Source organism: Lethenteron reissneri, chromosome 50, assembly GCF_015708825.2.
Source record: "Lethenteron reissneri isolate LAM-NWPU_2019-01 chromosome 50, ASM1570882v1, whole genome shotgun sequence".
NCBI classification, from domain to species: Eukaryota; Metazoa; Chordata; class Hyperoartia; order Petromyzontiformes; family Petromyzontidae; genus Lethenteron; species Lethenteron reissneri.
This window is the reverse complement of record NC_083828.1, coordinates 11,594,913-11,620,961: the sequence shown is the minus strand read 5'-3', so window position 1 is coordinate 11,620,961 and position 26,049 is coordinate 11,594,913. Positions and strand designations below refer to the sequence as shown.

The window sequence follows — 26,049 nt, the reverse complement described above, 5'->3', positions numbered from 1 at the left end:
ATAGATTGGCGTATCGTTCGCCTTCAACAGATATAAAATGAACTCGCAAAGCAGTTTATGCGAGAGCTGGGGGCTTATGGGACCCCGGGGTCCCGCCATAAGGTTCATATGTCACAGGATTACAAACGCACAAGGGACAGATTTAACGAGTCCCGTTGAGTCAACGTAGCAACGAGCCTGCCAGGAGACTCGGCATAACCACTCTTCTTCCTGGGGGGCCGTTCTCATGTCCCCTCCACTGCCCTGAGCCGTTAGTGGAAATTGCTAATTGCAATGGTGGGCCCGAATCTCTCTAGGTCAACTACTGTCATTTTACATCGAAATTGAAAGCTATTTTTTTTAAACTGCTTTTTGTGTTTAGTTTGTTGTCCTTCCTCCGCACCTCCGATTACACGGTTGGCTACGTACGGTGTGAAATAATTTTAACATACATATATGCAGAGTGGTAGTTATTTTACTAGCCCCAGAGGATTGCAGGTTGGGGTGGACCATGGTCTGAACTCAACACCTGTGGCATAAGAGAGCCTTGTAGCGATTCATGATACTTGGACTGAATCGTGCGTGTGGGAACAGCTGTTCCGTCGGGTCTGGTGTTACACGGTGACGCGATGTGCAAGTTGCTGTTAGTATTACATTGCTGCGAAAGGAGCTAATGACTACCGTACAATTGAAACGGAATAAACCAATCAACCAATACCTCAGTCGTGACGAGCTGTGAGTGACACCGGTGGTGTGGGGGCCCTGGGCTGATAATGCATACACTCCACCGCACTGCCACACCGCACTGCGGTGTGCCGCAAAGCCACACCACCACGCAACACCATTACACCGCAAAGCCACGCGAATTTTGTGATTGGAGAGCAAGATGCAATAATAGTAGTCTGTGGTCCTGCATGCAGAAGGAGGCACGATGCTGTCGAGGGGCTGCCTGGCAGGCCGGGCGTGTGTGACGGGCCGGGTGTGTGTGGCCGGCGTGCGGGGCCTGAACACCAAGGAGACGGGGCGACCCCTGATGCTCAACCCCCGCACCAACAAGGTGAACCCCCCACATCATCTCTGGGTGTGACCCTTGACCTACTAACACCGACAGACATCACACCCGCTGCTTACCCATCCTCACCACCTACTACCCCCCACCCACACCCGACCAAGTCCACCTTTCCCACACCACATCATAAATCCACACACTGTACCATACACCACACATTACAATACACACACACCACCACACTTACAATGTACCACACAGCATTGTTCACCACATTCCAACTACAGAACCACCTCACAAACCACTTCACGCTACTGTACTGCGCACCACTGCAGTGTACGGTACAGCAAAGACAAAGGTCTCCGATATAGCCTGCAAGAGACTACTGGGGATAGTGCTGTTAGTGAGCACCTTTAAAGGTCGGGACAGAACACGAAGGGGTGGGTGGCCAACGTCATGCCCGGCTGCCTTTGTCTCCCCAGTGGCGATGTTTATACACCACACCAGGTACTCATTTGAGAATGAGTTGACCGAGGTGCTGTCCACCCACCCCCTCGTGTGCCTTGCTGGTCTTCATAGGTGCTCGCTAATAGCACTTGCTCCTACAGTCTGTTTTGGCTATATGAGGGATGTTTGTCTTTTGTGTGTATGTACATGAGGGAGTGTGTGCATGAGGGAGCGGTTGTGTGTATGAGGGAATGTTCGTGTATGTGGCACGAGGGAGAATCTGTGTGAAGGAGGCTCGTGAAGAACGCTGCTGGGTAGTTGAAGGCAGTTGCCTTTCAACAACAGAGGAGCAACGCTCTCAACAACGAGCGGAGCGCCGGGCACTCGACTCAGCAAGTCGGGAAAGTGGGGAAAAGAGGTGATGCATTTGCCGGTCATCTCAGTAAACCTGTCCACAAGCCTTCGACACTTCACGTGACCTCAAAGTGCACCTAGCCTGGCACAAGTGCCGTGGTGATGTCATTGCCACTTAATGGCAAATGGTCGCTTTTGTTGTGCGAGCTAGCGAGCATGTGTGTGTGTGTGCGCGCGCGATTGTGTGTGAAAGTGAGTGTGGATGTCAGTGAAAATGAGTGTGTGGTGTAGCCCTGTAACTGTGTGTGTAGCAGTGTGTGTGTATAGCCGTATAACAGTTTGTGTAGCTGTGTGTATAGTTTTTTTTTGTAGCGTTAATAACACTGGTCAACAACAACAAAAAATTCTGGCCTGGACTTTTGCAGCTGTTTTAGACTAATTTCAGGGTGCTGATTCCAAATCTGATCTCAGATTTGCTCTATCACATCAAATTTATATGCTATCGGCATACCCCATTATCATTGATTTTACGGGAAATTAACTCTGCCACTTATGATTGCAAGTTGTTGCGAGTCAGTGACTGCTTTAGTGTTAAAATATGGTGCTGTATTTTTAGAATAGTGTGATTATAATATCATTTTATATCCACATTTATTTAATATTTTTCTTCTGCAGGGCGTGATCTAACTGGCTACAACATCCGAAAGAAGGAAATGCAGTAATGACCCAGATATCTTCTGCTACATCTGTGGCAGCTTCACTTTGCAGGATCAAAGGCGCAACATAAATACCTTTGTCAAGAAGTTTTATCTTGCCTACTTTAAAGTATGACTTGGAGACCAAGACAAAAATTGGGCTCCTCACAAAGTGTGTAAAACCTGTGTTGAAACTTTGCGATCATGGTCTAAAGGAAAGAATGCTAAGCTGAAGTTTGGTGTGCCAATGGTTTGGAGAGAACCTACAAACCATTTGGATAACTGCCACTTCTGCCCTGTCAATGTAAAAGGTTTCAATAAGAAATACAAACAACACTTACAATACCCAGATATCCCATCTGCCAGACGACCAGTTGAGCACTGTGAGGAAATACCTGTGCCTGTATTTATTGAGCTACCAGAGATTGATGTTGAATCCCTCAGTTTACCTGCTTCTACAGATGATGATGATGATGTTCAGATCGAATATACGCCATCTGATGCAGATTGTGATAACATTTCTCTGTTTAGTCGGCCTGAATTGAATGATCTTGTAAGAGATTTGTATTTGCCAAAGCAGTCTGCTGAATTGTTGGCTTCCAGGCTGCAAGAGAAAGGACTACTCAGACCTGGCACTAGTGTCTCCTTTTATCGTAACAGAGAAGCAGCACTGCGAAAGTACTTCCATTCAGATGGTCAACTTGTTTGTTGTAATGATGTTGAAGGGCTTCTTCTCAATATGGGACTGCCCGCATATGATTCAAGTGATGGAGACTTTTTTATTGACAGTAGTAAAAGGAGTTTGAAATGTGTGTTACTTCACAACAGAAATATATATGGTTCAATCCCAATAGGACACTTTGTAAAAATGAATGAAGAGTATGCCAACATCAAGATTGTTCTGGATAGATTGGAATACCATGTTCATGGATGGCTAATTTGTGTTGATTTGAAAATGGTAAATTTTTTGCTGGATCAGCAAGGAGGTCACATCAAATACCCTTGTTTCCTGTGCTACTGGGACAGTAGGGCTACATTAGAACACTGGGTTAAAAAGAACTGGCAACCAAGAATCAGTTTGACGCCTGGTGACAAGAACATCAAGAATGAGCCTCTGGTTGATAGGAATAAAATTGTATTTCCCCCACTGCACTTAAACTTGGGTTAATGAAGCAATTCGTCAAAGCTCTTGATCACACTGGAGACTGCTTCAGCTATATATGTTCAACATTTTCAAGTCCCAGTGCCGAGAAGAAAAAGGCAGGGATATTTAATGGCCCTCAAATAAGAACACTCATCAGGGATACACACTTTGTTACAACAATGACTGCGGCAGAGGCTAGAGCTTGGAATGCATTATCTGATGTGTTGTGGAATTTCCTAGGGAACAGGAAAGCGGACAACTATCGAGAGATTGTGGAGGAGCTGCTCTTGAGTTTCCAAGCACTTAGATGTAGAATGAGCATCAAGGTTCACTACTTGCATAGTCACTTGGCCCAGTTTCCAGAGAACATGGGTCACGTGAGCGAAGAGCAAGGTGAACGCTTTCATCAAGACATTAAAGTTATGGAAGAACGTTACCAAGGCCAATGGGACTCAAACATGATGGCAGATTACTGATGGTCCTTGATGAGAGACATTCCACAAGCCGTACATCAGAGATCGTCAAAGCAGAGGTCGTTTATGCAGATGTAACATCACTATTGTGAATGACCTTTTTGTACATATTTTTCTTATCTTCACAATTCAATTCTTTCATGGTAATATGCATTCACTCACATTGATATGCAGTCACTCTCACAACTTTGTGCTACGGCTCATTAAATGTTTGTTTCATTATTATTGTTTATTGTATCTTATCTTATTCTTGTAAGGATATCTGTTTAGCTATTCGTATATGAGCATAAATCTGCTTTAATTTTGGAGCTTTCGTGACTGCAGGAATTATTCTTTGGTTTTTTCGGTAAAGTCACGTATAAAAATAAAATAATAAATTAAATAATAGCATACGACGTTTCGATTGCAACACAAGCAATCATCATCAGGTATAATGAAATAGCGACATAGAATATAACCAGAAAACTATAGACAGACATATAAGCAGACAGATATCACCAAGATACATAGAGAGAGCAACCCAGGTACAGAGAGAGGTGATCGTCTCTGTGGGGTGGCCTTAAATAGACAGAGGGGGGCGGAGGCAGTTTGTTTGTCATTGACATGTAAATGTTTTCCCTACCCCCTCCCTCTCTCTGCCTCCGCCCCCCTCTGTCTATTTAAGGCCACCCCACAGAGACGATCACCTCTCTCTGTACCTGGGTTGCTCTCTCTATGTATCTTGGTGATATCTGTCTGCTTATATGTCTGTCTATAGTTTTCTGGTTATATTCTATGTCGCTATTTCATTATACCTGATGATGATTGCTTGTGTTGCAATCGAAACGTCGTATGCTATTATTTAATTTATTATTTTATTTTTATACGTGACTTTACCGAAAAAACCAAAGAAGCATAAATCTGCTGTTTTATTGAAAATGCAATATTTGATATCTCAAAAACCTTATGTGATAGACAAAAACTGATGCCAGATTTGGAATCAACACCCCAAAATTACCTTAAAACCGTTGGAATACCTTATGCCAGAAAAAGTGTGTTGACCAGTGTAATCGTTTGTAGTGTTGTAAGGACGGACTTCTAAACGTCTTTTATGGCACACACCGTTTATTATCTTAATAACACAGTCCCTATCACACTAAGGGGTATATGGTCCCCTCACCCGTTTCCCTCAGAAGGTACAAGCCTCTGGACCCTGCAGGCTATCTAATCTCCCTGCTCTCCCAGCGTCCTCTGGCTGGACCTAGGGGATCTCTCCCCGACCACTGGTTACTCTGAGCCCGAGCCCTGATAAGGGCTGGAGGGCTTGGTCCAGGGTCCTAGACGTCTTCGGCCGACTTGGGTCTTCGTGTAGCAGAACCCCTCCAGAGCTCTCAGCGCTCTGGCTTGTATACCTGTTCATGGCCGGGTTGTCCAATCCCCGGCCCCTTGTGAGACCCTCTGATTGGTCCTTCCCAATCTGGGTTTGGATCCTACCTCACCCCATTTGACCCTGACCGTTTGATTGAGCGGGAAAACCTTGTTTACGATCTGCTGTCACAGTTTGCGAACAGCAAGTAGTTAACACCACTACACGTTTAACGTTTTCTTTGGCAGTTTGTTTGATACGCGTTTTTCCGTTCGTGTGCCTGTGAGCTAACACTTGCATCTGTATATTTGTATTATTTGTGTCCCTGTTTCTGTTGGTGTATCTGTGTGCTTGTGTTCGTGTCTGTTTATGCTTATTTGTGCTTTGGTACTTTATGTATTGTACTGTGTACTTTAGTGTTTGGTACATCCTATTGTAGCTTACTGTACAGTGTTCAGAAGGGGGGGATTGGCACACAGATTTTAACAACTACAGGGGCATCTCTCTTCTCAGTGAGCCGGAAAATGTCCTGCCAAGGATTAATCAGCATCGCCGCCTTGCCAGGCAAGCTGAGGAGAGGTTTGCGGAGCCCAGATATGGTTTTAGACCAGGACGGACCTGCATGGATGTCATATTCTCCGTCCGTCTGCTACAGCAGAGGTGTCAGGAATTCCACCAAGACCTATATCTCTGCTTAATTGACCTGATCAAGGCCTATGATACCATCAACAGGCCAGGGTTTTGGGCTGTTCTTCATGCTTTCGGAGTCTCTGACTCTGCACACAATTCATTCGGGGCCTTCATGATGGTTGGCAGGCCAAGGTAAAGCTACGTGGCCAGGAGTCGGAGCCATTTCCTGTTAAATTTGGGGTACGACAGGGATGTACTCTGCTTTCCCACCTGATGATGGACACTTGTGTTGCGCCCGAAACGTCGTGATTTATTTTATTTTATACCTACGTGACTTTACCGAAAGAACCAAAGAGTATTTGACCACGTAGTTTGAGAATCTTTCCGTGGCTGAACCAGAGAAATTTCCATCTGGTACAGATACAATGGTAGACTGATTGATGCCCGGGTTCCGTCGGGGGATAGCTCCCTATTGGTCAGCCATGTTATGTATGCTGATAATCTAGTGATTACTGCTCACTCAGAGGTAGAGTTGGAGGTGCTGCTGCTGAACCTGGAGCGTGCTATGAAGAGGTAAAGGTCTTTACCATCAGCCCTATGAAAACTAAGCACCTGCCTGGGTTTTTTGTACCATCAAACACTCAACTCTCTCAACTCAACATTGGTGATCGAGCAGTTGTGGAGAGAGTGGAGAGTTCCCATACCTGGGCAGTGTGCTTATGACCAGCTCCAGTTGGACAGCAGAAGTCTCACTCCAAATTAGTTGGGCAGCATTATCTTTTCATTGGCTGCGTCATGCGGTGTGGAAGCTACCTAGTCTGTCACTACATGAAGCTTCTGGTCTTCTCGGCCACATTTTGTACGTTTGCCCACTGACAAAGAAATGATCAGTCTATAATTTTAATGGTAGGTTTATTCTAACAGTGAGAGACAGAATAACAACAACAAAATGCAGAAAAACGCATGTCAAAAATGTTATAAATTAATTTGCATTTTAATGAGGGAAATAAGTATTTGACCCCTCTGCAAAACATGACTTAGTACTTGGTGGCAAAACCCTTGTTGGCAGTCACAGAGGTCAGATGTTTCTTGTAGTTGGCCACCAGGTTTGCACACATCTCAGGAGGGATTTTGTCCCACTCCTCTTTGCAGATCTTCTCCAAGTCATTAAGGTTTTGAGGTTGAGGTTTGGCAACTCGAACCTTCAGCTCTTTCCACAGATGTTCTATGGGATTAAGGTCTGGAGACTGGCTAGGCCACTCCAGGACCTTAATGTGCTTCTTCTTGAGCCACTCCTTTGTTGCCTTGGCCGTGTGTTTGGGTCATTGTCATGCTGGAATACCCATCCACGTCCCATTTTCAATGCTCTGGCTGAGGGAAGGAGGTTCTCACCCAAGATTTGACGGTACATGGCCCCCGTCCCTTTGATGCGGTGAAGTTGTCCTGTCCCCTTAGCAGAAAAACACCCCCAAAGCATAATGTTTCCACCTCCATGTTTGACAGTGGGGATTGTGTTTTTGGGGTCATAGGCAGCATTCCTCCTCCTCCAAACACGGCGAGTTGAGTTGATGCCAAAGAGCTCCATTTTGGTCTCATCTGACCACAACACTTTCACCCAGTTGTCCTCTGAATCATTCAGATGTTCATTGGCAAACTTCAGACGGGCATGTATATGTGCTTTCTTGAGCAGGGGGACCTTGCGGGCGCTGCAGGATTTCAGTCCTTCACGGCGTAGTGTGTTACCAACTGTTTTCTTGGTGACTATGGTCCCAGCTGCCTTGAGATCATTGACAAGATCCTGGGCTGATTCCTCACCGTTCTCATGATCATTGCAACTCCACGAGGTGAGATCTTGCATGGAGCCCCAGGCCGAGGGAGATTGACAGTTCTTTTGTGTTTCTTCCATTTGCGAATAATCGCACCAACTGTTGTCACCTCACCAAGCTGCTTGGCGATGGTCTTGTAGCCCATTCCAGCCTTGTGTAGGTCTACAATCTTGTCCCTGACATCCTTGGAGAACTCTTTTGTCTTGGCCATGGTGGAGAGTTTGGAATCTGATTGATTGATTACTTTTGTGAACAGGTGTCTTTTATACAGGTAACAAGCTGAGATTATGAGCACTCCCTTTAAGAGTGTGCTCCTAATCTCAGCTCGTTACCTGTATAAAAGACACCTGGGAGCCAGAAATCTTTCTGATTGAGAGGGGGTCAAATACTTATTTCCCTCATTAAAATGCAAATCAATTCATAACATTTTTGACATGCGTTTTTCTGGATTTTGTTGTTGTTATTCTTTCTCTCACTGTTCAAATAAACCTACCATTAAAATTATAGACTGATCATTTCTTTGTCAGTGGGCAAACGTACAAAATCAGCAGGGGATCAAATACTTTTTTCCCTCACTGTATGCCCCCCCTTCTCTATGCTTGTGAAACGTGGACCCCTCTAATGGAACATTTACACCGGTTATACAAATTCAGGCTGGTCTGCCTACGATCCATCCTGGGTTTAACCAGGCTGGATTGTGTTGAGCTCTCAAATTCTTGAAAGATCTGGGCACATTTCCCTCAGAGCTCCTCCTGCAAGCAAGGCTGCGTTGACTGGGCCATGTAGCTTGCATGCCCAGCCACCACATGCCCAAGCAGCTTCTGTTTGGCCAGATAGAGGGGGCCAAACAGGCATGACATGGGCTGGAAAATATATTGACTTATGCGGTACATGAGGATGTGGAGCTGAGTGGACTTGCCGAAGACTGGTACTAGCGATGTCAAGATCGACCTCTATGGAGGATGCTCGTGAAGGATGCTACCTAGCAGTTGGAGGCAGTCGCCCTCCAAAAACAACAGAGGGCAAAAGAGTGATGCTCACAACAATGAGCGGCACGCCCGGCGGCTGCCATGCAGCTGCTTCGCTTTCTGCGGTGGAAAACAATTGCCTGCCGGCAATGACGTCCGAGCGATACCATGCGACCTTAAATGTATATGTAATAAAGGTCGCGAAAGCAACTTCTGAAATCAGGTTTGTTTATTATCTTCCTTCCACAGCTCTCATCATACGGACTCTTCTGCTATCTAACTCCTTCACGCTGTTGACAGACAGCGTGAGAGGGACGGATAGAGAGAGAGAGACTGTTGCTGCCACGTGGCAGGCTCTGGACCCCCGGCTCCTGCGTGGCTTCTCCCTTCGTTCTAGTTCTGACCACGTGTTACCTGTCTCCACCCCTTTTAATCCCTGGGTCACGTGGTGCCTTTCAACCAGTCCTGGGTAACCTCCCTGGAATCTTCCAGATTCCATCCTACGGTCCCAGGACCATGCCCCTAACTCGTCCCCCCCATTGGCTGTGGCCAAAGCCAGCAAGGCCAATCATCTTCCAGGTGTCACCTTCCTATTACGTCAGGGCCACGCCCCTACACTTCTCCCCATTGGTTATGGGTCTGGACTGGTAGAGCCAATCATTATAAACGGGGTGTGACCATTCAATCACCCAGGTATACCCTCACATTACATATACAGTGATACATCGGTTCACGAACGCTTCTGTTCACGAACAACTCGGTTCACAAACAGAAAAATTCATAAAAATATGCTCCGGTTCACGAACTCCGCTTCGGTTCACGAACAGGAGCCGCGGCCATTTTAATGCTATTTCCAGGCTGTCACATGGTCGTGACTTCCTGTAGGAAGATCGTGGAGAGAATAAGAGACACAGAAAGAAGTACTGAGTACTGTGAAGACACTTTCAGTGACTTTTTGCTTTTTGGTGTGCTTTTTAGCACATACAGTACTGTACTGCACTACTGTACAATACTGTACTTACTGTATTGTACAGTTCACCCGTTTGAGTGCTTACTGAAGTCATCTCAAGCAAGGTTAGTGTTCTCTCTTTATACATTACTATACTGTACAGTACTAATGTGTATTGTAATTTGTTTCATATTTTGATGCTTCAAAAACCAAAAAAAAAGGTCAGAATGGATTAACCGGATTTACATTGAACCCTATGGGAAAATGTGCCTCGGTTCACGACCAATTCGGTTCGCGACCAGAGTCAGTTCACGATTTAAGTTCGTGAACCGAGGTATCACTGTACATGGGTCGTGATTCATCGTCAAAACAACGATAAACGGGCCAACGTTAAGCGAGGAGCGACTGTATCTTCCAATCATCTCAGTCAACCCATGGCACCTGGGTCTGTCACCGTGACTTCTTGTCAGCGAGCCTTCGACACATCACGTGGCCTCAGAGTGCACCTGGTCTGACACAGGTGCAGTGGTGACATCACCGCCACTTAGTGGTGAATGGTGGGTGTTATTATACTCTTTGTTTTTTTTTTGTAAAGTCACGTAGGTTAAAAAAGAGAAAACAAATAAATTCAATCACGACGTTTCGGAAGCAACACAAGCAACCGTCATCAGGTGTTACCTGCTCCAGCAAAATTACTGAGGCATCTGAAGAGAGTTAATGTGAGACAACGTGTTTATATAGGGTGTTATCGGGGGGCGAGGAGTCAAGGGGGTCGAGGGGGGGGGAGGCATGTGGCAAGCAGTGTGTACGGTTGTCCACCGGATTAGCATGAGTTAAGCCGATAGATAACCATCTAAATGACCATCTATATTCTTTTGTAATGTCAGTGGAGGGGAGTTTGTGACCCAACGGGTGCCGGGGAGGGGAGTTTGTGACCCGACGAGTGCTGGTGGTGTATTAGACTCGGAGTAAGACAAATGGATATGGCTGTGTAGTGACATGAGAAGGGAGGGGCTGCTGGGGGCTCTGGGTCCCTGGGCGGGCCAGGCGCTTAATCCCCTTGGCGCCAGGCGTTGGGTTCCCAGGCGCTTAATCCCCTTGGCGCCGCCAAAGGGGGGGGGGCTGTGTGTGCTCTGTGGGATATCTGGGGGCGCACACGGCCCCACCCCTCGTTGGGGACTGGGCATAAAAGCGGAGCTACCTGGATGATCAGGCCCAGTTGTAACTCAAGACCCAAGACCCACGACCAGCCATTTGAAGACCCTGGGATGCTGTGAGAGCCAGTGGTGGGACTCTGGAACTCCCGACTCTACGACCTTGTGAGGGCGAGTTCCAGAGCGTAGCCAGAGTAGAGTATCTAGGCTGTGTACCTAGGCTGTGTACCTAGGCTCTAACAGAGTATCAGGACTGTTGGAGAGTTGGACTGTTGGAGAGTTGGACTGTTGGAGTGTTGTATTGTAATAAAGAAGTTACCTCTACAAGTGTCTCCGGAACCCATTACATTTGGCGTCAGAAGTGGCTATGGAGACAAGAAGTAAGCCACGTACCTTCAGTCCTGACGGCGATGTCGAGGAACAAGCAGCGATGGGGCGGCCAACGCCGGCCGACAGCGACGTTGCACCGCCGGCTGAACAGCTGTCTGCTCCACCGACCGTCCCCTCTCCAGCGTCGGGAGCAGCGATGGAGGAGGCGCTGCTTCGCCTCACTGAGCTGCTCCACGCCACCGTCTCCATCCTGGACGACATGCGTCGCTCACAGGCGGAGGCAGGAGGGAGAGAGGCGGCGCAGCGGCCGCGCCATTCCGCCGGCTCCAACACAAAGATGGCAGCCGTTCCTGCCGCAAATACATCCGGGTGTGTCGTTACTTCTGCCGGGGGAGCAGTGGCCGCTGGGAGTGACATCACTTCTGGGCTCAGCGCTGTCCAACCGAACAACGCCGCGTCATCAGCGCTGCGTCCCTCACCGCCGGGTGACAGCTGTCTGCAACCTGGCAACGCCGCGTCATCAGCGCTGCGTCCCTCACCGCCGGGTGACAGCTGTCTGCAACCTAGCAACGCCGCGTCATCAGCGCTGCGTCCCTCACCGCCGGGTGACAGCTGTTTGCAACCTAGCATACCGCATCATCAGTGCTGCGACCGGACAGTGAGGGCGCCATTCTTACTGTAACTGGCGCCAGGGCTGGCACATCGACCGACACGCTGGTCGCCGCCTTTGCTGCTCTGGCCAAAGGTTGGAGGTCGGGAGACCAGGCCCCTGACACTTCGTACATTTACGCACTCCGGATTAATGATTTTTTTGTTGATATTTTCTTCATTGTCGTCGGGGAGTCGTGACTGTTGTTAGGTAAACTGTGTGGAGCTTCGCTGGTGAGTGTTGTCAATGTGTGTGCAAAACTTTTCTTGTGATTGTTAACAATGTATGGTTTGTATTGAGCTTTCTTCGTGATTGTTAATGTATAGCTTGTGCTGTCATTGTTAACGATGTATAGACTGTATGGGGCATTTATCTTGAGATGATGACATGCTGCCAAGGATTTGGAATTGTCATGCTGGCTCTCAAATATCTTGGGATGCAGATCCTGACCAGGATGGGCCAGCGGGTGTTGCGTGTCTAACACGAGAGTTGTGGTCCCGTCATGCTATGGCTGACGGCTTGACCTGACAGCCCGGAGATAGAGACACTCCGTGGCATGTCTAGCCTAGTGGGCTGTGTGCTCACATGGCTCGGAGAGTGTGGTCCCGTCATGCTATGGCTGACGGCTTGACCTGACAGCCCGGAGATTGAAACACTCCGTGGCATGTCTAGCCTAGTGGGCTGTGCGCTCACATGGCTCGGAGAGTGTGGTCCCGTCATGGAATCGCTGACGGCTTGACCTGATGGCCCGGAGATTGAAACACTCCGAGGCGCGTTAAAACAGTGGGCTGGAGATTCGTGGTGTTCAGGTGTAGTTGTCCCGTTATGTTGGGACTGTATCCCTCAGTTGTTAGGGTGCATGTTGTGCAGGGAGTGAACGATGGGTCGTCTCAGCTCGGTCGGTACAGCTATATGCTGCGATGCGAGTCTTGGAGAGAGATTGGGTCGTCTCAGCTCGGTCGGTACAGCTATATGCTGCGATGCGAGTCTTGGAGAGAGATTGGGTCGTCTCAGCTCGGTCGGTACAGCTATATGCTGCGATGCGAGTCTTGGAGAGAGATTGGGTCTCAGCTCGGTCGGTACAGCTATATGCTGCGATGCGAGTCTTGGAGAGAGATTGGGTCTCAGCTCGGTCGGTACAGCTATATGCTGCGATGCGAGTCTTGGAGAGAGACTGGGTCGTCTCAGCTCGGTCGGTACAGCTATATGCTGCAATGCGAGTCTTGGAGAGAGACTGGGTCGTCTCAGCTCGGTCGGTACAGCTATATGCTGCGATGCGAGTCTTGGAGAGAGACTGGGTTGAAGCCCCCCGATATGGCCGACGTGCGCGGTTTTAGGATGGAGACGCCACGTTGGAAAGGCGGGGGGTGCTAACGGTTGACATGTAATGTCGGTGGTGGTCCTCATTGAGGGCTGCTGGGACGCAAGCACGGGATGCCTTTTGGAGATGCGGTTCGTGCGTGCGGCCACCATTTATGGACAGGAGCAGGCAGATTTATTTTGTTTGTGTCATGTCAATTTTATACATATATTTTTAAATGTAGATACTGGAGCAGCCCTGAAGTGCGACTTCTTTGCCCAGTACATAGGTCGGCCCTGAAGTACGACTTCTCGACCCGGGACGTAGACACACGTCCAGATTAGTGTGTGTAGAGGGATGCTCGACATGTTGGTCTTCGCCTTCTCTCCACCTGACGGATGGGAGGCTGGCAGGGTGGTGTGGAACCCTGCCATCCATGCGGTGGTTGTGCATCCAACGCGTCGGAATCTGTATATTTGTTGTTGCTAATTCCCCGTTTTCTATGCGTATCCCGAGGAGGGCTAGGTGTGCCATGGGTCGTTTGTTCACGTGTCATTGCTTCACCTTTTTGTTGATTGATGCTTGTATATAGTGTAAAGTTGTACAGGTTGGGTATGGTATTTATGGTTGCTTTCTTGTTCTCTTTTCTTTTCCTGTTAAGGCTCGCGTATTTTTTTTCTTTTTTTTCTCTCTCTCCCTTTCGTTAATTTAAACTTTCTAATTATTGACAGCCGGGACGGCTGGAGGCTACATAGAGGGGGGTAATGTAGTGACATAAGAAGGGAGGGGCTGCTGGGGGCTCTGGGTCCCTGGGCGGGCCAGGCGCTTAATCCCCTTGGCGCCAGGCGTTGGGTTCCCAGGCGCTTAATCCCCTTGGCGCCGCCAAAGGGGGGGGGGGCTGTGTGTGCTCTGTGGGATATCTGGGGGCGCACACGGCCCCACCCCTCGTTGGGGACTGGGCATAAAAGCGGAGCTACCTGGACGATCAGGCCCAGTTGTAACTCAAGACACACGACCCACGACCAGCCATCTGAAGACCCTGGGATGCTGTGAGAGCCAGTGGTGGGACTCTGGAACTCCCGACTCTACGACCTTGTGAGGGCGAGTTCCAGAGCGTAGCCAGAGTAGAGTATCTAGGCTGTGTACCTAGGCTGTGTACCTAGGCTCTAACAGAGTATCAGAACTGTTGGAGAGTTGGACTGTTGGAGAGTTGGACTGTTGGAGTGTTGTATTGTAATAAAGAAGTTACCTCTACAAGTGTCTCCGGAACCCGTTACAGCTGTACAATTATAAGGTAGTTAAAGTTTGACTTGGTTGATGACATCTTTCCAATGATTGCTTTATTTAAAACCATCCTCTCGGTGGAAGTTGTGTCTATGTTTGTATATCTGGATGGCTTCATGGACAAATCTTTGGTAATGTCCGGGAGGTTTGCAGAGTACTTTGGTATCGGAGAAAACGATATCATGAGAACCCGCTGTGTTGAAACAATGATCAGCCACGGCCGAAGAATTCGTTCTGCCGTGTTTCAAATCTGACTTGTGCTCGCGAATTCGGTCAGAAATATGTCGTTTCGTCTCCCCGATATAGCAGTCACCACAAGTACAACTCAATTTATAAACACCGGGGTACTGTAAGTCAGGAATAACATCCTTTACGGATGGGATCAGATCACGGATTTTGTGTACTGTATTGAATCGGACCTGGATCTTGTGTTTGTTTAGAATTTTGTAAATATTTTTGGTCGCGCCTGCTATGTTTGGCAACGTGATGATTTTGATCGGAGTCTCAGGTGGTTGTTTCTGCATGGTGGGAGAAACAGCTTGGCGGATAGTACGGTCAGAGTAGCCGTTCATCTTGAGGGCCAGATGTACATGTTTTAATTCACTGGCCAGGTGGTATTGGTCTGAGATGCAATGAGCCCTATGGAATAGTGTTTTGATGAGGGAATTATTTTGAGCCGGGTGGTGGTGGGAGTCAGGCTTCAAGTAGGAATCTATGTGGGTGGCCTTCCTGTACACTAAATGTCCCAAAGAGCCATCGGGCCTCCTCTCAAACAGAACATCCAGGAATGGTAGCTTGCCATCTTTCTCCACTTCCATGGTAAATTTGATGGATGGGTGTCTGGAATTGATGTGGGCTAGGAATTGGTTCAATGCTGGGAGGCCATGTGGCCAAATGACAAGTATCATCCACATATCCCTTCCATAGAGAAGGACGAAGGGTGGATGTCTGGATGGCATCTGATTCGAATTTCTCCATGAAAACATTGATTATCACTGGTGACAAGGGGGAACCCATAGGGGTGCCCTCATTTTGTTTGTAGCAGGTACCATTCCAGGTAAAGTAAGTGTTGGTGAGGCAGTGCCTAACCAGCGCAGGTACATCCGGTTTCAGTCCATGTTGGACCAAGTCTTCAATTATTGTTATGGTATCAGGCACTGGAACCTTGGTGAACAGAGAGACCACATCAAAACTGACGAGGACCTCATCAGGAGACAGTACAATGTTCTTGACCATGGAAACCAATTGGGTTGAATTTCGATTTAAAGCTTTCGTGACTGCAGGGATTCATCTTCTTGGTTCTTTTGGTAAAGTCATGTAGAAGGGAAATAATAAAATAATAAAAATAAAACCTAATAAAATAATTCTCACGACGTTTCGGCCACAACGCAAGCAGCTGTCCTCAGGTGAAGAACAGTTCTATCAGAAAGACAGCGTCTCATTCAGAAGAACAGGTCTGTCAGAAAGACAGCGTCTCATTCAGACGCTGTCTTTCCGACAGACCTGTTCTTCACCTGAGGACGGCTGCTTGCGTTGTGGCCGAAACGTCGTGAGAATTATTTTATTATGTTTTATTTTTATTATTTTATTATTTCCCTTCTATGTGACTTTACCGAAAGAACCAAGAAGACAATTGGGTTGAGTTAAGTACTGCTGAGGTGGTCTTGCCAGTGAAGGGAAGCGGAGTATCCGATAGAAAACGGGCTAAGTGAGTTGATCGTGGACACGATGGGCCGTAGTGGGGTACCTTTTTTATGGATCATGGGAAGACCATAGAATCTGGGAGGTCTTGCAGCCGAGGGTTTTAGGGAGGGACTTTTGGTTGGTTCGATTAGGGAAGTCGAACTAGTGATGATCTTGTTGGTTTTTGTCGTTAAGCTGTTCGTCGGATCACTTTTAATTTTGGAGTAACTACCATCATTGAGTAGGTCCTGGATTTTGTTGTTGTATGAGTTTTTATCCATGATGACAGTAGCATTGCCCTTGTCGGCCAAGAGGATGACTATATCATCCCTCTTTTTCAAATTTGCGAGTTCAGAGCGTTCGTTTTTGCTAATGTTGCTAATGGGTTTCTTAGCATTCTTGAGAATAGTGGCTATTTCAGCTCTCGCAACGTCCGCTTGGATGTGTCCTATGCCTTTTGAAGGCTACATCGACCTGAGAGATCACATCCTCTACTGGTATATGTTTAGGGGTGACAGCAAATGTTTTACCTTTAGCCAGTACTGTTTTCAGATTGTCCGAAATCGGGATGTTACTCTGATTGATAACGATCTTGTTAACATCCAGGTTTGTGATGTGTGGTTCTGGCTTCTTCTTTGATAGGAGGTTGAATTTAGAGATCAGGTTAGCTTTACATTTGGCTGACAGTGAATCAGCAGAGGCAGCTGTCATGTTGTCAATGCGGTTCCAATCGGAAGGGGACATTTTTTGTGTTAACATTAAATGTGATTGTAAGAGAGTCTTGTCTAAACTATCGAGTTCAAATCGTAGTAATCTTTTTCTTTCTGAGATTAGTGATAGGCTAGCTTTAAACAAAATCCGCTTAGAGTTCGGTGAAGACACAGCAGCAGATGTGAGTGTGAAAGCGATGGGGTGTTATTATGTTTGCATGTATGAACATGTGTGTTTTGCGAGCTAACGTGTGTGTGTGTGTAAGAGGGATTATCTATGTGCATGAGTGCCTGTGCCTGCATAATGCTGTCCTTATCCGGCGCCGATACCAGGGCATGGCGTTCACAATCGCAGAGCGGCAGATCCTCGGCCTGCAGGGTCTCATCCCCCCGAAAGTGGAGAGCCAGGATATCCAGGCCGATCGCTTTAAGGAGAACTTGGCTGGACTCTCTGAGCCACTGCAGAAGTAAGTCCAAAGCCTGCTCCTTGTCCGCCCACCCACCCGCCCACTTGCTCCATCGCCTGCTGGCCTGCTCGACCACACGCTGATGCTGCTGCCGGGCCCCAGCACACACTTCGTGTGCAGAAGGCTCCTGATGTGTTTATTATACATGTAGGAGGAAACAGGAGCACCTGAAGATAACCCACAATGACGAGGAGGAAACACTTCTACGTGACTTTACCGAAAGAACCAAGAAGAGGAAACACTCTGTACTTGTACGGATGGAAACAGATGGTAATTAGTCTACTTGCAGGACTGCCTTCTCCTGGCAAGCCAGGGTATGGCACCTCTTCGGTCCCCCTTGGGAAGGGAGTTTCAAAAAAATCTGTGTGCGATCCACCAATGCTCACTGCCTCCACCGTGCTAGATCACAGGCCACGTCCAGCGTCGCCACCATCACCACCGGTTTAGCTGTGTATGATTCCTCACCGTTTACACACCGGTCGTTTATGGTTCATGCAAATTGAATGCAGTCGTTCGATTTAGGCCAACGGGTGGAATGAGGCCGAACGGGCATAACGGTAGACTGAAGAGACGCAGTGGAATTTCCGTCGCAGTCGAACTGGGGCCCCGCGTGGCGGCGGTTCACAGAATGGCGCCAGACTGCCACCAACCTGCACTGTGCACCATGCGCAGATGAACGCTGACCTTGCTGCTCCACTCTCACCAGCAGCACCACTGCCTCATCACTCCACTAATTGTGGTGTTGGCTGCGGTGTGTATGATGTGACTTTGTGTTTTAACTCCACCGTGTGTGATGTAGTGTGTGTGTTAATATTGCGGTGTGTGTTGACTGCACTGTGTGGGACGTGTGTAGGTACATCTATGTGATGGGCATACAGGAGCGGAACGAGAAGCTTTTCTATCGCATCCTGCAGGACGACATTGAGCACCTGATGCCCATTGTGTACACGCCCACTGTGGGGCTCGCCTGCTCGCAGTATGGCCACATCTTCCGCCGGCCCAAGTAAGACACCCCGCCTGCTCACCTCTGAGATCTGACCCTTGAAACAGATCCGCATATAGGGGTCTGGTGGCTTGGTGGCAATGTGACTGGGTGGTGACATGGCAGGCTGGAGTTGTTGCGGCGTGGCAGGGTGGCGACGTGGCAGGGTAGGGTCGTGGCATGGTGGGGTCATGGCAGGGTGGCAACGTGGCAGTGTAGGGTTGTGGCAGGGTGGCGACGTGGTAGGGTGGAGTCGTTGTGGCGTGGCAGGGTGGCGACGTGGTATGGTGGTGATGTGGCCAGGGTGGCGACGTGGTAGGGTAGGATCTTGGCAGTGTGGCGTCGTGACAGGGTGGCATCGTAACAGGGTGATATGGTGGCAGGGTAGGGTCATAGCAGGGTTGCGACGTGGCAGGGTAGGGTCATGGAATTCTTGGGGGTGACACCCTGGACAGCCTTGTCAGTGATATTCTTCATCGTGAGGATTTATCCAGGGGAACTCGCAGATCAAAACAAATCAATACTTAAGCTCCTGTTGTGTCCACCAAATCGCGTATGTTTAAAAATTTTATGTACACTTCATGAAAATGATACAACTTGAGACTCATCGGGGTTTCACTTCTGAACAGATGAGACTTGCGGTACCGATGAGTGGTATGGTGATTGTAAAACTTGTGTGTTTTGCAACTAGTTGGCCTTTGGCTGCTTCCGCACCATTACATTTGTATTGTCTGCTGTACTTATTGGACTCTTTGCTTTCATTTACATAAATTAACAGGGAAGTTCAACTTCTGTAACCCCACCCCTTCCTCTAGAGATGGACTTGGGCTGGTGTGGGCCTGGTGTGGGGCTGGCTTATTTAAAGGCAGCGCTGCCGCATTTCCCCGTGAGGCTTGGCAACACTGATCTAAAGCTATGGCAGTTTGAGAGGCAACATGAGTGCGGTAGTGGTGGGGCTTGTGGCAGCGCAGCACTATGAGGTACGGGGGAAAGGACAATGGGGGTTAAGGTTGGGGCGCTGTGACAGCCACGACACAACTCCTTCTATTGGGCACATAACCTAAGCTACGGGATTGCAGAGCGCAAACCCTGTGTGCCAGAGGTCGGCTTTGCAAGACATTCTTCACAGACTTGTGAAACACCCTCCAAGTGGCATTGGTTTAGCCACCTACTCATGAGGGGATCACGCACCCCTGCATGCTGCACTGTAAGATCGGTGTTTTGCACATGGAAGTCCAGCTGAGGTTTTTAACGACCAAAGCTCAAGTTGAGCCACATTCAGTGGACACCCACGTTCCCGTCATCATCCCTGGTTGACTGGGAAACGGTTTCATTGAGCGGGGCCAAAGCCCAGATTCATGCCAGGATCTAATTGTCAGTGGCGCTATCTTGGCCCTCTGACGTCTCAGCCACTTGGCCATCTGGGGAATGGACTTGTTGTGAGTGGATATGCGGGATTAGCGTGTGAGAGTTACCGATGTGGTGGTGGTGGAGCGACAGCTGAATCGCCGCACCCTGGGTAACCTGAGTAACGGCCCATGTATTCACTTTCCCACAGGGGTCTATTCATCAGTATCAACGACAAGGGCCATGTCCGCTCTGTCCTCGACAACTGGCACCGGCCTGAAGTTAAGGTAACACAAGTGATGGTGATGGTTATTATGGTGGTGATTATGGTGGTGGGGGTGATGGTTATGGTTGTGATGATGCTGGTTATGGTCATATTGGGGGTCATTATGGTTGTGGTGGTGGGTTGCGGTGGTGGTGGTTATAGGGGGAACGCTGGCGCAGTGGTTCGCACGTTGTGCTCGAACCCGGCAACCCGAGTTTGATTCCCGCTCACGGTCAACACCAGTTGCGATTATCTGAACTGTTTCTTGGCCTCCCCTATGTCGACTCAGCTTCATAAGTGCTCACTAGCAGCACTTTCCCCGAACATTCTATTTAGCCTATATGGGGGTCTTTCTCTTTGTCTCTAGCCTGGCATAGGTGATGTGGTTGTTCTGTGTTCGTTTTTGTATCTATGTGTAGAGGTGGTACGTACTGGGGTGTAGCGAGCCATTATGTAGCCGGTGTCTACATCACGGTCCGTGCATGGGGTGGCTACATCGACGTCCGCATATAGCCTGCCCCTCGGGGGCAGGGGGTATATAGGGCGGTGCGCGAGAGAGCTCTGGGAGTTGTTGGAGCCAGTGCAGAAGGAAGACGGAGCAAGCTAGATAGGACCCTGGGACCCCTAGCCCTGCCGCCCTTATCAGGGCCGGGACTTTGTGTGGCTCAGTGGTGAGACCCTGGGAATCCCCGGCCCGACGTCCTTATCAGGCCCGGGTCCGATGGGCCAGTGGTTGGGACCTGTACCCTGGCTAGGTCGGGTCAGATAGCCTCCTCTAGAAATTACATAGCCGGAGGACCTGAGAGCATAGCCGGTGTCAGGCATGCGTAGCCGTAGGCTGTGTTCCTAGGCTGTATAGCTGACTGTTACTGTAGAGTGTTATAAATAAATGTGTTGCCTCCGTCAACTCGTCCCCTGCATAATTTACACCATTACATATGTGTAGTGTATTGTACACTGGTGTGAGGTGGAGTGCGGTAGTGTGAAGTTATTTGTGCGGTGGTTTTATGCTTGCAGTGTGTGTGGTATGTTGTGAATGTGGTGGTGTGTGTATTGTGGTGTGTGGTGTATGGTGCCGTGTTTGGGTGTGTGACGTGTGGGGGTGGGAGCGGTGGGGTAGATTTGGTGGAGGTGACGGTGAGTGGGGGGTGTGTAAGTCTTTCAATATGTGTATGTAGTTATTGAGCTGTGCGCCACGAACCCAATTACCCGAGTTCGATTCCCGCTAACGGCAAACATCGGTGATGAATATCTAAACCGATCCTTGGCCTTCCCTAGGTCGACTCAGCCTCAAATGAGTACCTGGTGTGGTTGTGTAAACATCACCACTAGGGAGACAAAGGCATGGTGCTGGCCACCCACCCCCTCGTGTGCCATTCCGGCCTTCATAGATACTCGCTAACAGCGCTTGCCCCAACAGTCTCTTGTAAGGTTATACAGAGGATTTTTGTATGTAGTTAGATCAGTGTGTGCGAGGGGCTGGTAACCCCCTCCACCTGGAACTATTTTCGACCTAATACCACGGTGGAAATGTAGGGGTTATTACGGGAGAAACAGCGGACGACAAACACAGGGGTGTCTGCACTCACACACACGGGTGGTCACACCGACGTCCGCATCCGTTATCCCCCACGCCCCCGGCCCTCTGAGGGGATCCCTATAAAAGGCGGGGAGCCAGAGAGCTCGAGGCAGTTCGACACGAAGCTGACCAGTGAAGATCGAAGACTCGGAGATTAGGCCCTGGGACTCCCCTATCTCGCTGCCCTTGTCAGGGCCGAGCTGGGTAAGCCAGCGGCACGGCCCAAGAGCTGCCGGACCTCTGCCCTTGTCAGGGCAAGGCCGGCTTAGCTGGTGCCGAGATCTGTGCTTGCCAGGGCCAGATCAGTCGGCCTCCCGTAGCCCATTACAGGAGGACTGGGGAACAGGACAGAGGGCTTAGTACTAGGGTGGGTTTCCCATAGTACGGGTGAAGGGGCCGTTACCCCTTCAACTATTGTGCCTGTCACTGAGTAAATAAACAGAGTGTGCCTCAACTCCGACCTCGTCTCCTCGAACTTACTACAGAAACATCAAACTAAGCTTGTGCTGGAGATTCCCAGAGGAATAGGTATTCACAACACCTTCTAGCAAAACCCCTCTTGGCAGAGCCAGACTCTACCCCTCTACTCGGGATTTTTCAATAAATACCAGAACACGGAGGTTGGCCACGTGGAATGTTCGAACTCTCGCTGCAGAAGAGAGGCTGCCATTCTTCTTTCAGGAGATGGACTGGTACCACCTGGAACTCTGGAATACAGGAGGTCTGGTGGACTGGTTTTGGCTCCAGTCACCACGAGGGGTGGACAGTCCTCCGCTTGGGGCAGGAAACTGCTAAACAACAGGGAGTGGCATTGCTTTAAAAAAAAGGAATGAAAGGGGTGTGGGAGCGTGGAGGTAAGTTGTGGAAAGCTGTGAGTCCCAGGCTGCTGTGTGCTTGTCTCCCATGAACAAGCGGAGAGGAATGGTGGTGGTGGTTGCTTAAGCCCCCACCGAATATGAACATCAGAGGAGGGATGCAAGCAAGACTAATGAGTGTGATGCCTTCTATATCCTCCTGTTCAAGGTACTTGTAATGCCCAAGTGGATAATGATACAGACACCTGGGCTGGAGTGATTGGAAGGCATGGACTAGATCAGCTCAATAATAACAGTAGCGGGCTGCTAGACTTTTGTGCAGCCCATGGGCTTGTAATTTTCAACATGATGTTCCTGCATCGGCATAACCACACAACATCATGGATGTATGTCGGGTCCAAGCAATAAAACCTGCCTTTTTGGCACCAGGGACCAGTTTCGTGGAAGACAATTTTTTCACGGACCGGGGGGGGGGTTATCATTGGGTCTTTTCCCCTTTTTAATAGAAGCTCTCCAGCGACGTTTGTTTTTTACTCATTTTGGCTAGGGTTAGCTTGTGGACTTACCAAAACTGTGACTGAGACAAGTGCGCAGTGTGGGAAAGAGGCGCGGACGGAAGTGGTAAATAAAATAATGGGCGGGCCACGCGCGAACTCACCGCTCACCTCCTGCTGTGCGGCCCGGTTCCTAACAGGCCACGGACCAGTACCGGTCCGCGGCTCATGTCATTGACACCAGGACCTACCGTTGAGCTGATCTACCCACTGACCATCGGAATGTCATGTGTAAGATGCACCTGCCATTCTTCCACTGCGGTAGTTGGTGTGCACCTAGGACCCCATTCAAGCCCACAGTAGCAACTGGAAATCGCTTGCAGGTGGGGTTGGTATCATCTCCCCCCTCCTGATGCTGAGGGAAATGGGTGAGGTTCAGGACTGGCTCATGTCGGCATTGGTTATACAGCAAGTTGGCACAGTAGGGGGCACAGCTGGTGCAGCTGCCAATCATCTCAGTCAGTCAACCCATGTCACCTGGGTCTGTCCTGTGACTTCCTGTAAGCGAGCATTTTTACTGCATGGGGCCTCAAGGTACATCAGTTAGTTCCTTGCACAGGCGAATGGCAGCTGCTGTTATTGTTAATGGTGGTGGGGGTGTATCTCGTGGTGGTGGGGTGGATGTGGTGGTGGTAGTAGTGGTTATGGTGGTGGTTATAGTGCTGGTTGTTATGGTGGTGGTGTTGGGATATGGTGGTGATTATGCAAGTGGTTATGGTGGTCATGGTTTTGGTGGTTACGGTGGTGGCCGTATTGCTGAATGCTATTTGATCATCTTTTTGCCGTGGTTGTTCCCATCATCGTGGTTGTTCCCGGCCGTATTGTGGCGGCAGGCAATCGTGGTTACGGACGGTGAGCGCATTCTGGGCCTGGGAGACCTGGGTGTGTACGGAATGGGCATCCCCGTGGGGAAGCTCTGCCTCTACACAGCCTGCGCCGGCATCCGCCCCGAGTGCTGCCTGCCGGTGTGCATCGACGTGGGCACTGACAACGAGGTGTGTGGGGGGTGGCACTGTGGGGGGTAGGACGGGGGAAATGTGGGGGGGTTGCGCAGGGCGGGCGTGCAGATGGAGATGTGTGAGAGACACAGGAGCTGGAACTTGGGGCAATGTGGGGGGGCAAGGGACTTAGGGGGTTTGGGTTCGGGTTAAGGCTGTAGTTGGGGTTATAGTTGAAGATAGAGTTGAGGATAATGTTAGTGTGAGGGTTGGGGAGAGTGTTGATAGAGTTGGGGTTGGTTATGGTTATTATTGGGGATAGAGTTAGGATTAGGTTTAGAGTTGGAGTTAGGTTTTGGGATGGAGTTGGTTTAGGGTTGTTGTTTTGGGTTTAGGGATTACAGGAGCGTTAGAGCGCCATGAGAGAATAAATTGCATACCCCTGTGTGTCGTGAGGACCCCTGTTTGTGTGGTGAGGGCCCCTTTGTGTGTGATGAGAATTCCTGTGTATGTGGTGAGGACCCTTTTTGTTAAGTGAGGTCCCCTTTTGTGTGGTGAGGACCCTGTTTGTGTGGTGAGGTGTATGCATTGATGAATGTTGAACTTATTTCGCACCATACGTATCCAACTGTGAGAATTGGAGGTGCAGGGGGAAGGACAACAACCTAAACACGAAAAACAGTTCTAAAGAAATCGGTTTCAATCTAGATAAAAGAAAGTGCATATCTCTAGTCACTTCCTAATATCGGAAGTAAAAGCGTTCTGGATGGCTGCAGAAGCGCATCTGAAAACGCGCGATGCAGTGACAGTCTTTGTTTGATAGTTAGCGAAATGTCACTGCTAGAATGTCCGGACTTTGTGTGATGGTTTATGCTCTTTGATGAGATCAGCAAGGTATTGTGGTTCATTTGTGGCAAGCACTTTGTGTGTAAGGAGTGCAACCTTATAATGTATTCATTTAGCAACCGAAAGCCAATGCAGCTCAGCGAGCACCGGACGGACATGGTCGGATCTTGCAGTCCCCGTCACGACACGTGCGAAATTATTTTGTACACGCTAATGTTCATAATCAACGTTTTTGGGGGGCGGATGCCGGCGCAGGCTGTGTAGAGGCAGAGAGCCTACGTGTTAAACACGCTAATGTATTTGCCAGACGTCCCGTACAGTAGTAAGTTGCAATAATCAAGCCTTGTCGATACTATGCTACATGCCACTGTGTTGGCTATGTCACAACTCAATAGTGGCCGAATGTGTCTTAGAGCCTTGATATTAAAATGGCAGGACCTGACGATATTTTGCATGTGGTGATCAAATGACATTCTGGTTGAGTATGGTGCCGAGGCTCTTTAGATGAGTATAAAACTGAATCCTGGAGTCTGCAACCACTACTCCTACTGCTCCCACATTTTTTTTCACCTGAGCCCAAGTGTCAACCAGCAAAACCTCCGATTTTCCTGGATTAAGCAGCATTTTGAATCGTGATAACCACACGGGCACCGCTCGCGTGCAATCTTCAAGATTACCGTGGCTTTCCATATCTAACTTTGACTTCACTGCGGTGTACAATTGTGTATCATCAGCATATCGATGGAACGTGATGTCTTGCAATGAGATGACATCGGCCATCAGGGAGATATGTTGAAAATAGAAAGAGCCCGAGGACGGACCCCTGTGATACACCAACTAGGTACGGCATAGGCGATGTCTCTTCATCACCCAGCTTGATAATCTGTGATCGACCATGTAGGTATGACTCAATCCACCCCAATAACATACCTGATACACCGAACCTTGACCTTAGCCGCACGATGTGTATCTCATGGTCGATGATGTCGAAGACTGCTGAGAGATCGAGGCCAACCAATGCTGTGGCGTACCGGTAATTCATAATCTTGTAGAGGTCATCATTGATCTTTATTAGAGCTGTCTCATTGCTGTGGAACTTCCGTGTAGGCCGACTGTAATGGGTCGAATCTGCTCATCGCAGTGACATCAGGAATTCACCGCTTCAGACAAAGGCGCTCTGTGATCCTTGAAATAATAATCAGGTTTGAGATCGGGCGATAGTTTGCGAGGTCACTATGGCTCAAGCCAACTTTTGTCAGGAGCGGTGTTACCTGTGTATTGAGTCCAACTGAGTCGCAGACATTGTCTTGGGAGCAACACTATTTAT

General features: G+C 49.0%; 2 protein-coding genes across 2 annotated transcripts in view; both read left to right on the top strand.

Annotated features, from left to right (window-relative positions):
- The window catches only part of LOC133355199 (NAD-dependent malic enzyme, mitochondrial-like), a 75,024-nt gene that overhangs the window by 5,900 nt on the left and 43,075 nt on the right, over window positions 1-26,049 (top strand). Inside the window, exons 2-6 of the mRNA XM_061572559.1 lie at window positions 900-1,036; window positions 17,263-17,396; window positions 18,250-18,399; window positions 19,937-20,012; window positions 23,772-23,933. Of these exons, the coding sequence (XP_061428543.1) occupies window positions 911-1,036; window positions 17,263-17,396; window positions 18,250-18,399; window positions 19,937-20,012; window positions 23,772-23,933 (648 nt within the window). The 5' untranslated portion in view covers window positions 900-910. The remainder of the gene's footprint in view (window positions 1-899; window positions 1,037-17,262; window positions 17,397-18,249; window positions 18,400-19,936; window positions 20,013-23,771; window positions 23,934-26,049) is intronic.
- LOC133355200 (uncharacterized) lies at window positions 1,050-4,361 on the top strand. The gene is made up of 2 exons (XM_061572560.1): window positions 1,050-1,853; window positions 2,465-4,361. Exon 2 carries the CDS (start codon window positions 2,732-2,734, stop codon window positions 3,650-3,652), a length of 921 nt encoding a protein of 306 aa, XP_061428544.1. The 5' UTR covers window positions 1,050-1,853; window positions 2,465-2,731; the 3' UTR covers window positions 3,653-4,361.

Coding starts and splice junctions, on each gene's coding strand:
- LOC133355200 (XM_061572560.1), top strand. CDS start 2,732: ATGGTTTGGAGAGAACCTACAAACCATTTGGATAACTGCCACTTCTGC.